Below are 13,039 nucleotides of genomic sequence, written 5' to 3'. Positions count from 1 at the left end.
ACGTACACGATGTAAAATATATTTTAAACCTTTAATTTATGATTTTTTTTCCTAATAAAACAAAATAAATAGAGAAACCCCCGTTGGAGACCAATACAATGAAAAATGAAAGCATTTTTTGCCTCATAGGGAATAGGTTTTTTTTTTTTTTTTTTTTTTTTTTTTTTTTTTTTTTTTGTTGTGTCGAAAGTTGAATATTATTAAATACGAATCTAAAAGTTTACATCAGAAGCCAGAGTGTTAAACAACCACTTTGGTTCAAAACCATCCCAAGAATGACTACCCCCCACACGCGTGACATAAGAAACCACAAGATGCGTAGCCTCATTATAGGCACGAGGAGCATATAAAAACTCAATAACGTCAAATTGTTGCTTAAGAAGACTAATATCCCATAAGATACCATCTAGAACTGCCTCCGGTTGTAACCAACCATGAATCATGTCGACAAGGACTTGAGAGTCAGTTTCCAACTGTATAGACTCAAGGCCTTTCTCCACACAAGCCAACAAAGCCACTCGCATTACTTCTGCTTCTGCCATAATACTCGAGACACAAGGAATTTTTCCAACACCTCCAACATCTTTGAAGATGCCCACAAAATCCCTTGCCACCCAGCCAACACCACCTATACCAGTCTAACTGCACCATGCTCCATCATAATTAATTTTAAAAGTTCCAAAAGGTGGCTTGATCCACCCTTGAAGACCCTTTCTACTCATTTGCTGCCCACGGGGTAGCAAGAGCACCTGTGCTTCTTCACAAACCTTCATTTCCTTCCATTGTTGTTTAAGTAATTGTATCGCAACAAAGGGTTCTACCGCAACCTTCTCAAACACCAAACTATTCCGACATTTCCATATCCTCCATAAACCGCCAACCACCCATCGCATAAGGTCCCAAGCCTCCCCCTCCTTACCATATTTTGCACATAACCACTTCCAACATTCCAAAAAATCCATACCTTCCACCATGGTCGCATCTAATTGAAGCGGGGAACCATACCAAAAAACATGGGCAAATGGGCAACGAAAGAAGATATGTACCTGTGTTTCCACCTCACCTTCACAAAAAGGGCAACTAGTCTCCAGACGTATCCCCCGCCACTGCAAGTTCGGACGCACTGCCAAAATGTTCATGCACCTCTTCCAAACAAAATGACAAAATTTGGGTGGAACCTTCAATCTCCAAATATCCCTTCACACTGAATCCCTATTATCTGCCATACTAGACTGACCCACACTTTTCCATCTGAATTCCCCATTTCTACTCATTTCGGGCGCCACCATATACCCAAACTTCACCGAATAAACTCCACTTCGTGTATAATGCTACATCATATGATCTAGGGATCCAAATCAACTAAGTGGGATACTTAAAATAGTATGAGCTTCATCTTCATTAAAACACAACTCAATGACCTCACACTTCCACTTACCCCCCCCCCCCCATATCCACCAAGTCGGCAACCAATGTAGGCATCTCCTAATGACATGAATTAAATCGAAACGTCCTTGGTATAGGCAGCCACGGGACTATTGCAATTTGAATACACCTCCCATCTTCCACCTGCCACCACACACCAGCCTTTAGAATTTTCTTTCCCTGTAAAATCCCCTTCCAACCCCAAGATGTGATTCTACCCACCGATGCATCCATGAATGATAAAGAAGGATCATATTTAGCTTGCAGTACTCTAGCCAAAACTGAGTCCAGATTACATATGAGCCGCCACCCCACCTTAGCCAACATAGCTAAGTTAAAATCAATAATCTCCTTGAACCCAAAACCACCAGAATCCTTCTTTTTGGCAACTTTGTTCCAAGCCATCCACTGAATTCCTTTTTTGGTCTTCTGATCCCTCCACCAAAATCTTGCAATAACTTGTTCAAATTCCTTTGCCAATTGGATGGGCAATTGAAAACATGGCATAGTATATATAGGTAAAGCAACCATAACCCTCTTAATCAAGACCTCATTCCTGGCTACTAACAAAAATTGTTCCGTCCACCTATTAATTCTCTCATCCAACCTATTCCGTACTTCTTTGAACACTCTCTTCTTCAATGCTCCAAAATTTGCGTGAATGCCCAAATACTTCCCAAAACCTTCCTGGTGTTTAATCCCCAAGATCTGCGACAAGTGATCTTTCAATCCTTGTGAACACCCCACACTAAAATGTACCGAACTTTTATCCAAATTAATGAATTGTCCAGACCCCTCAACATACTGTTGGAGCAAACCTTTAACATTCAGAGCCTCAATCTCCCTAGCTTGACAAAAAAACACTGAGTCATCCGCAAAAAAAAAATGTGATAGAGGGTCGGCATAAGCACTTACCGACATGCCATGGATACGTCCCATCCTCTCTTCATTATGGATTAAGGATGAGAACCCTTCTGCACAAATAAGGAAAAGAAAAGGCGATAACGGATCTCTTTGCCGAATTCCCTTTCGAGGCATGATATAACCTGTTGTCTCACCATAAATAACCATACCATAAGAAACCGTTTGCACACACTCCATCACCCATTGGCAAAAAATATCATTGAAACCCAACTTATGCAACATTGCATTCAAAAATTATCATTTAACCCTTCATTGCCATATAATCAGCACCCTCTTCATTCCCACATTTTATAGAGTGTAAAGGTTCATGTACCACTAGAATATTATCAGAAATTTGCCTTCCCGCCACAAACGCTGATTGATTCTGACTAATGACTTTAGGAAGAATTTTCTTCAATCTATTCATTAGAAATTTGGAAATAATTTTGTACACCACATTGCAAAGCGAAATCGGATGAAATTGGGACATCTTCGTGGGATTATCTACTTTAGGGATAAGCATAATATTAGTATGATTCAACTCATTCAACATTCTTCCAGAGATAAAGAAAGATTTTACCATACCAATAACCACACCCCAACCGTCTCCTAATGATCATGGTAAAAGCCCGCATTAAAACCGTCTCGACCTGGTGATTTCGTTGGGTGCATCTGATGAATAGCAGTTTCAATCTCCACATCAGTCATTGGGGCAATCAACATAACATTATCCATCTCACCTACCCTAGTCGGCACATATTGCAAAATCTCCAAGAAATCAATAGGCATATCCATAGTAAACAGAGATGTAAAATAATCAATGGCAATGCCATGGATTCGGTTCTCATCTGTACACTATGTCTCATCCTCCTCCTCTAGTCTTAGAATCTCATTCCTCCTATGGTGTTTCAAAGTTTACGCATAGAAGAAACAAGTATTTTTATCACATTCTCGTAACCACTGTACTCCAGACTTGGTACGCCAATAGATTTTTTCCCTTCGAACTACCTGTGTAAGCTTCTCTTCCAGATCTCGAATTTGGTGACCATCAAACACTGGTTGTTGATACGCATCACGAATTACTTCCTTAAAACGAAAAATCTCTTTTTGTTCATTACGCCCTTCCTTTTTTGGCCATGTCACCAACCCATGCTTGACCTTGTGAAGATTATGCACGAGATGTTGTGCATGAGTTCCACCATATGCACCACCCCAGGAATCATGCACCATCTCATCACATTTTGGATCCTTATTCCACCGAGGATAGTACATGAACCGTTTCTTACGCTTAGGTTGATTTACCTCCGTTGATAGTATTAACATAGCATTGATCTGAGCCTTCCAACACCACATGTTTCATTACTGCTTGTTGATAACTTTGAAGCCAATTATGTGTGGCCAATGCACGATCTAGTCTTTCTTGGATACATCCTTCATCCCGTCTATTCCTCCATGTATAAGGGTATCATTCGAATCCCAAGTTTAACAAATTTGCTTGAGCCACAAAAGTTCAAAAAGCCCCACATGCTCGCAGCAGTTCTTCCATTTCCCTCCATCCTTCTCCGAGTCTAATAATAAATCATTGAAATCCCCCATTAACAAACAGGGCTCCGGATAACATGTTATACGTGTCATTAACACCTCAAGTTGGTGTGCCCGTTTATGCTCATTCGTACTCGCATAAACAACCACCAATCGCCAGCTAAGATGTTGCACCCCATCCTCAATTAGAACTTCAATAAAAAGCTCACCATATTTTACCAACACCACATCCTTGGCATCCCTCCAAAAGACACACATACCATCGGCTAATCCCATAGGCTTAATGGCATGCATAAAATACATACCAAGCCTACGCTTCAAGCAACGGTACCTTCGACTATTATTTTTTGTTTCTAATAGAGCCATAACCTCGGGGGAGTAGAGCCGATTTTGCTCCAAAAGATCGTCAACTGTCAGGTCCTCCCCAATACCCTGACAGTTCTAACATATAATTTTCATTGCGATCGCGGATACCCCATATAGGTAGTCTTCACCTGGGTCACTACAGACCTTTGTATCTTATGCATACGATCCAATCCATCTTCTGCCACAAATAGATCATCTTCATCATCCTCTCGAGACCTTTTCGTCCTTTCCTCGAAATAGCCTCAATGATGGGAAGGAGATTAAATGGATCTGAATCCTGAGATAATAACCCTTGTTCCACACCCTCATCTACACCGTACCCTTTAGGGGCCCTCACCGACCCCTCATCAACACCTTCCATAATCGACATATTAAGATCAATATCTATACTTTGTTGCACCACTTCAATATGCTCTCCATTACCCTTAAACTCATTCGAGTGACTCACCAACTCTATCATCCCCTCACTAGGTGCAATGATCCTGCTCGGGCCAAAACCCCCTGCATCAAAGGCTCTCTCCCTTTCCAAGCGTTGCCTCTCCTTCTCTTTTTCCTCCAGATCACGTCTTCCACGTAACTCTCCCCCATTCAAATTATGGTAGCGCCTCCTATTTAATGACAAGAACGAACTACTCTTTTCTCTTAGTCCCATGCTGCCCATCTTATTTCCCCACCAAACAATTGCCTCGCAAATCATATTCTGCATCAAGCCCATTAAACGTAAATAGAGCCTCCACGTCAACCTCGGTGGCTTCCTCCCCAAGTCTTTCTGCTTTACACCATCTAGTAACGTGCCCCACCTTTCGACAAATGAGATAGTAGCTGGGTAATCCCTTGTAACGAAAATCCACCCACATTGTGCCATCATCTGGGGAATCCACATTGGTTCCCCTCATAAGTGGTTCCCAGACATCAATAGTGATTTTAACACGGAAGAATCTGCCAATACAATCCTTGCCATCATCCTTATCCACCTTAACGACAGTTCCGAGCAAGCCACCAATTGCCCTAGCAACCACATCCATGATATTAAGTGGTGGAATGTTATGCATTTGAACCCACATCATTACCAAGTGTAAGGGGTCAACCCAACGCCCATGCTGAACACCATCTACAACTAGCACCATATCATCCCTGAACAACCATGGTTTCTCCGCCTTTAGCACACCACACATATCCCGCCATCCCATAAAACGGGCCATAAAATGTGCCTCACCCAAAGCCCTAATGGAAACCCCCTCCCTTTTTCTCCAAAGACTCGTGAACTGATCAATAAACGCATTGTCATTGACAGGTTTCATTGAAAAAACCTCCGTTACAACACTATGGTGGAACCCTAGCAATGCACCTTCCACATCCTGGTTCTCAATCTTGACCCTGCCCTTTTCCCTATCCAAAAGAGAAAAACTGCTACCAAACTTCGTTGTTAAACCCTCTATGTTATTCCTACTTGCTGTAGCCAAGATCACAAACCCCACCCTAATACCCTTATGCAGACAAATAATTAGAATTGTTTTCCTCTCACAACCAGCCAAATCATGGTAGTCATAAATCCCTAATGAACCCTATGTGTTACTCTTTTGCCCATAAACAGGCCAATCCCTTTGATCGTAAACCATATCGTGCACTGCTTACAACCTTATCGTAAAACCTCCGCTACAACACTATGGTGGAACCTTAGCAATGCACCTTCCACATCCTGGTTCTCAATCTTGACCGAAAAACTGCTACCAAACTTCGCTGTTAAACCCTCTATGTTATTCCTACTTGTTGTAGCCAAGATCGCAAACCCCACCTTAATACCCTTTTGCAGACAAATAATTAGAATTGTTTTCCTCTCACAACCAGCCAAATCACGGTCATTGCAAATCCCTAATGAACCCTATGTGTTACTCTTTTGCCCATAAACAAGCCAATCCCTTTGATCATAAACCCTATCGTGCACTACTCACTCTAGGGTTTCACATAATCCTAAAATCTTTTTCTCTAACTTTCTCGAACAATCTCTTTGCAAGACACATTTTCCCATCTCGCTCTCTCATTTCAAAGTCAAAAGATGTACATCATAAGGAACAGTTCGATCTCAAATATAAAGTTCCTAAAATAGTATAGCCTAAGTTTTTATTGAATACAGGTAGCAAGTTTCCTAGTGCCCAGGATGATAGTTTTTAGTTGCCAAGTGCGTTTGGGACTGACTACAATATGTACATTACTTAATATAATCATCATCTGACGGCCAAATACAGTTTAGTGAATGTATATATTTACTACAATCACCATTTGAACATCGAGATGATGATTATACTAAATACATGTAAGTATTGTTCCCAAATCCCAAAATAGCATCAATGACAAAATTTGAGTTCCTTTCACTACAAAATTCTTTATTATTTCTAAGATGGTTCATTTTAAGAGGGATATCCTCTATGTTTAGCCGTTTTGTCTTTATTCAAAGATACCATAGTCAACATTTAGTAACGGAAAAACTTCAAAGTATAGCAGAAATTTTGCATTTTAAAAGCATCTTGCAAAGCCACAACTTCAACATTGATATGTTGGCCACTTAGTACTACAGTCTAAATGTATTCTACTTCACTTGTGAGTGAGAGGTCTTAGATTCAATTCTCATCAAAGGTGAACTTGAACCACATTATTGCTAGCCTATTGTGAGGCTTAGCCCACTCCCCTACCCTCTTAGTGCAGATAATATTGTTTATTCAAAAAAAAAAAAAAAAAAAAAAAAAACATTGTTATGTTGGGTTTAGGGTTCCAAGTAGTTCCTCTTATGATAAAATCAACAACAATTTGACCTCGAATAGAACCATCAAAATTGACCTTAAAATCGTTTCTTGGAGGTTCTCATTTATAACAAAATGACCAAATTGATATAACAGTGATCATTATTATTTTTAATTACAAGCGATATTCTACATTAATCTGCACTAAAAGGAAATGAAAAAGTTTAAACCTAGGACGCATTAGAAGAAGATGACCCTAAACATTGGGGCAATTCAAAGTAACTGATCAGTAATTTAGAACTTAAACACAGTAATCGAAAATGTGTTTATGACATGTTTAAGAGTTATGTGTGAGTTTATGTTCAGCATATTACTTTTTGATCGTTTTGATAGGTCTAGGTTATCTGTGTATAAGTATATTGGCCAACGACCTAATGTAATCATGAACAAGCATATATATTATGTTAATTATCAACGTTTGAACTTCTCTTAAGAATCCATTAGTTAGCAGTGGGGTTCTTACAATTCTCCAACACTTCTTGGTGGAGTACATATATCAAACGATCCATCAAATTGATCTTGCATTTACTGTGAAAAATCTACTAAAAAAAGATCTAAAATCTAAATCAATCCGAGAATTTGCCAAGCAATACAACATTTTTCCTACTCTCATAAATGATGAGTTCAATATCAAATTATCATTTAAGTCATTGTGTGACTTGACGGAACTTCCTACCCCCAATATCGTTTATCATTCTGTTTTGCATTTGGTACCTAAACTCCCACGAGGGCCTTTTCAAGATAATTCTCGCCATTTATCGCTACTAAAGAGTACTTGAACCATTATGTGTTCTTTTTCGCTAAAACGAATCGAATCTAAACCCTAGTCAAGTGAAGTTACAAGAATTATCTTTAAAAAAATATATATATTGTTTTGAATTTTAATCTTGAAAAAGTTTGAAATTTAATAAAAACTTAGTGTTATATATATATATATATATATATATATATATATATATATATATTTTAATCCTTTAATGTGAATTAATTCAACTTCATATTATATTTTTATTTTAATATTTAATGAATATCTTATTCAAGGTCTCCCACTCTCCCTATTAAATTTTAAATTTATTATTATACATTTTAATTCATTAATTTTTTTTTAACATCCTCTAATTATTTTCTTATTAATGTCTACTTGGGGAAACATTGAAAAAATAACTAGCAACACACATTATATTAAACTAGTGTACCTAAACTAGAAAAATATTGTACCTATACCAAATTGTAATAAATTAGTGTATCTAAACATTGTACTCTAAAATATTTACAAAACTTTTGTACCAAAATGTCTGTATCTAAATAAATATATATATATATATAATGAATTAGTGACAAATAAGAAACTATGCAAATTAAATCATAAGTGTATCGAAATGTCTGTACCTAAACATATTATACTAAACTAGTGTACCGAAATATCTGTACCTAAATATATTTTAATGGATTAGTGGCATATAATAATATATGCAAGAACATACAGTACCGGAAAGTCGGTGCCAAAATATCTTCATATACAAGATACTTACCATAGATTGGTGATGCAGTATGTCAACAAATAAAAGCTAATTCATTTGAATTTCGAATGAGTATTAAAATTTATTGGACCTGGCACTCGTGTCGTGTTTTTCGTGTTCGGATCGTTTTCATGTTACACCCGATATCTTAACGGGTCGTGTCGTGTAATACCTGTTAAATGAAGTATGTATATACCTGGAAAAATGGAACACTCGAACTAGACCCATAAATATTAACGGGTAAATGACCCTACCCATTATCTATTAAAAATATATATTTTAAACCAATATAATCAAATAAAAAAAACATATTACTAAACTAGTATATACATATCACCTTGTTACATAAATATGACAAAACACATTTGTTTTGTTTTTCAAGTATCACATAAATATTAATTAATGTAGAAGTGTGGAAAATAAAAAATAAAAATAAAAAATATAAACGCTCGTAATGACAACCTTTACAATTTCTATAAAGGGCTCAACTTTGAAATTCACCATTATAACCACATAAACTGTAACAACCTATCCCCAAATATTATGGTTTTATAATTTTAAAATGTGAATTTATGAAAGTACCCCTAACGAGGAAAGCGTTGACTTCCATTGACCCTCGTTCTATGACATGTAGGAACTTTCCATCTAATTTATTCACAATGAACGTTACAATGAACGTTTAAGGAATTTCGAAGTTGAAGGGCAAAGTAGTCAATTCACTATTCTAAATATTGGGGTTGGTTAATTGTTCTATTTTAATAATTTATGGTGGATTTTTGTGGCCATGGGGCCCATAACCTACTTCCCCTTCTTCCCCGTGTCTTCCCCCCTAATACTCTCGGACTATCCTTCCCTCTCATCACCTTCTCCCTCCTCTATAAAACCCAAGACACCACCACTCACCACCGCATCTCCGGCGATGCCACCATCACCATCCCCTCCCTACGAGTTCCATGGAACCAGAAATGAAGGAAGAACACCCTCAATCTCCTCGTACCTCACTGCACCATGGCTACGGCCACTATTCATTTTCCTTATCCGGTGAACCCTCGATGATCTCGACCATGGTGAGCCTCGGAACTACTCAAATCCTTCTTATTTCAAACTCCTAATATTGTTTCAGACCTTAAAAATGTGTTTAGGGGCTGATTAATGCAAAACCTGGTCGGGATGGATTTTCACCCAGTTTTCCGATGATTTCGAGCGATTTTCCGACCAACACTAGCCACGGCCAAGAAAACCAGTGGTGTATTTCTATCACCCTCCTTCGTATCTTCAAATCTATATATGGCATGCTAGTTATAGTTGTGAAATGGAGCTAATCGGACTCCGTTTAGCTTCTCGACCATTTTTGCAGAAACCAGCCGACCCACAGCCTGAAATTGGGTTGAGCCGACCCCCAACCCAATAACCTGGCCCAATCCAATAACCCGGTTCATCCCAATAACCCAAAACCCAGACCTGACCCGGACCCAATTCCCAATTTTCCATGGTTGGCACGTGGGTGCGCTTGGAGGGCTGTCATGGTCGGCGCATAGAGCACACGCCCCTCCGTCAGAGGTACTATGCTCCGCTGCAGTCCACGGCGGTGCCAGTGAATTTTTCGGCAACCCATCTCGAAGCGTGGCGACGAGTATGGTGGCGCATGGTCTCCCGGGCAGCCATCTTGTGGCCACGCATGGGGGAACCCGAGGTCCCTTCATAGATTTTTCGACGTGCCAAATCCTAATTCGCTGTCTGTTTTCCCAAATTCTATCATTTTAGTAGAATTTCTTTAAATAATCTCTATTTGTGTTTAGGTGCATCGATGTGAAGTGACCTTGTCCTCTTTAGTTTGAGCGACTCCCCGCCAACGGAATATTTATGAGTGGACCCCTTCTTAAATTGCATGTTTTTATAAAATATTACACTTGTATTCACGAAAAACATGATTTTGTGATTTTACGTTTTATGCATTATTTGTCATTTATCGAATAATGTTTTACAAAACGATAAGAATTATTGGATTGCCAAGTACGATATATTACAGATTTACGAATATGATTTATTTATGGCTTATGAATTGATGCTTTGAGCTTTTGAGCTCCGGTGATTTGATATGAGATTTTGAGATATGTTTTCTATGCTTATCTAGTGGGTTATCATACAGCGCGCACACACACACACACAACATGAGTATGTAAACATATATGGCCATAGGGCACAGTTGAGGATATTTATGACATACTCCTAGCTTCACTAGCGAAACCAATGTCGGACAGCTTCACTAGCCATGGCTAGTGTCGGTGTGTTATGTTATGTATATGTTTCTTCTCTGGTGCAACCTAAAGTTGTACAGGTTCACCTTCGGGTGATGAGACCTACCATATTTCTTCACTGGCGTAACCTAGTGTCGTACAGCTTCACCTTCAGGTGATGGTTATGCCTTCGGGCAACTATGATACCCCTAGTTGAGTACATCATTGATGTGATTTACGGATGTTTTACGGATTTACCTTCGGGCAACTATATTACCATTACTGAGCACTGGTTTATATGTACATGTCTTATGAATGTTTTTCATGGCATGCTAGAGTTTTCAGAAAACCTACTATGCAGTACTATATGAGTTTTCAAAACAGAGGTTTAGTATGTTCAGAAAGAAAATGGTATTCTTATTATTAGTATTAGTGTTATAAACTTTGGTCCACTCACCATTTTGGTTTTGCGTACCCTTCAGGAGTTAGAATCGAGGCATACGATCCTGGTGTTAGAGCACTTCCATATCGGTATCTTCAAGTCTTCTCGGTGTGGGACCCACTTTCTTTGTAATCTCATTTATTTTAAAATATACCTTTCGTACTCTTCTTGATTAGTTGTATGCTCTGAACATGTTCCTACAATCGCATACTTCATTATATTCAAATTTACATATTTTATTTACGTATGTTTGTTCTTTCTTTATAACTTGCATGCATGTTGAAAAGGCTTCGTGACCCTCGGATGTAGGCAAGCTCTTGCCCATCCTGGTGTTGGGAGGACATCAAGATCAAAGAGTGTCATAAACTATAAATCGAATTTAACTGTTGATTGTCATTTAGATTTACGATCTATTCTTCTCACCAAATTTTGTTGTATTGAAAACATGATCTTTTTTAGGATGCAGGAAGATGAATGGTTTGAATTTCAGATTTTTACCGTTATTAAAAGTATTTCTCTAAGTTTATAAAGTCTCAAGAAACTATATAATGTGGACTCATATTTCAGTTCACGACCCGAACTATTCATTTTTCTACATTCGCTAAAAAAATCATGTTAATAAAAAATCTAAAAAATGAAATTTGGTGATAAGAATAAAACTTAAACGACAATCGACATTTAAAAGGTTTATGGATTATAGTGTCGGATATTGGAGATGACCCTTCACGAAAGTTGTAAAACTTGTCATTACAAGTGATTGTGTGTGTGTGTGTGTGTGTGTGTATGTGTGTGTGTGTGTATTACACTTCCACAATCTGAATTTTATTAATTTTGCACTCAAATAAAAAAACACTATTCATGATGGTTTGTAGGATTCTCTATTCGTGGAGGTTGCATTCACGAGCGTTTATACATATTCTTTCACATTTTTCACACTTGTATATTAATTATTAAGAATTTTTATTTATTTTGAACTCCCTAAAAATACTATTCATGAGGGTTTGTGGAGTTTTAAAAATCCATACGACCATATACCCATCTTAGAGCGTAGAGGATGTAATCATGAGTGTTTGCATATTTTTTCACATTTTTCGCAATTGTAAATTAATTATTATAATTTTTTAATATGTTTGGTATTTTAAAATTACTTTGATATTTTTATTATTTTTAATGTGTTTTATGAGGCTTTAATCCCACTTTTAAGAGTATAAAACATTTATGAGTTTGACTGTATGAGAGAGAGTAAAAAACTTTGTAAGGTCATTGACTCTAAAATTAAATGTCCGTCTTTTTTTTATATACAAATACTATACTAGTTGATTTGAATTTTGAACAACAGGTAAAGTAAAAGTTATCCCAATAATGATAATAAGAAACTCTTATGCCACTTACTATTATAGTCTAGTGATATTCCTCTTTACTTATAAGTGAGAGGTCTTAGGTTCAATTTTCGTCAAAGGCGAATTCTAACCATATTATTATTACTAACCCATTATGAGGCTTAGTCCACTCGCACACTCCTTAATGTAGAAAATATCGTTTGTTAAAAAATATAGTTCTCATAATAAAAATAAATAAACTAATTTTTTTTAACTTATATGGTATATTAATACAACAATGCTTATTTAATATACAATATATACACTATGGCTATTGTATTCTCTAGTAAGTTTTTTTAGTAGTTTAAGTTTAAAATCATCAAAAAACTTTGAAACTTTAAATCATCAAAATAATTTTTTGTTCTAAAGACTCGATAATGACCCGATTAGTTATCGTGTTGACTCGAACCCCATTATTTTCTTATTG

General features: G+C 37.4%; 1 protein-coding gene across 1 annotated transcript; it reads right to left on the bottom strand.

The window, feature by feature from the left end:
• Positions 1-212: 212 nt before the first annotated feature.
• LOC137747895 (uncharacterized) lies at positions 213-974 on the bottom strand. Its single transcript, XM_068488025.1, has 2 exons — positions 750-974; positions 213-638 (listed from the first exon to the last, which is right to left on the bottom strand). Exons 1-2 carry the CDS (start codon positions 972-974, stop codon positions 213-215), a joined length of 651 nt encoding a protein of 216 aa, XP_068344126.1.
• Between the last annotated feature and the right edge of the window lie 12,065 nt (positions 975-13,039).

This window comes from Pyrus communis, chromosome 10 (genome assembly GCF_963583255.1).
Source record: "Pyrus communis chromosome 10, drPyrComm1.1, whole genome shotgun sequence".
In the NCBI taxonomy this organism is placed as follows: Eukaryota; Viridiplantae; Streptophyta; class Magnoliopsida; order Rosales; family Rosaceae; genus Pyrus; species Pyrus communis.
This window is presented reverse-complemented; position numbering and strand designations above follow the sequence as displayed.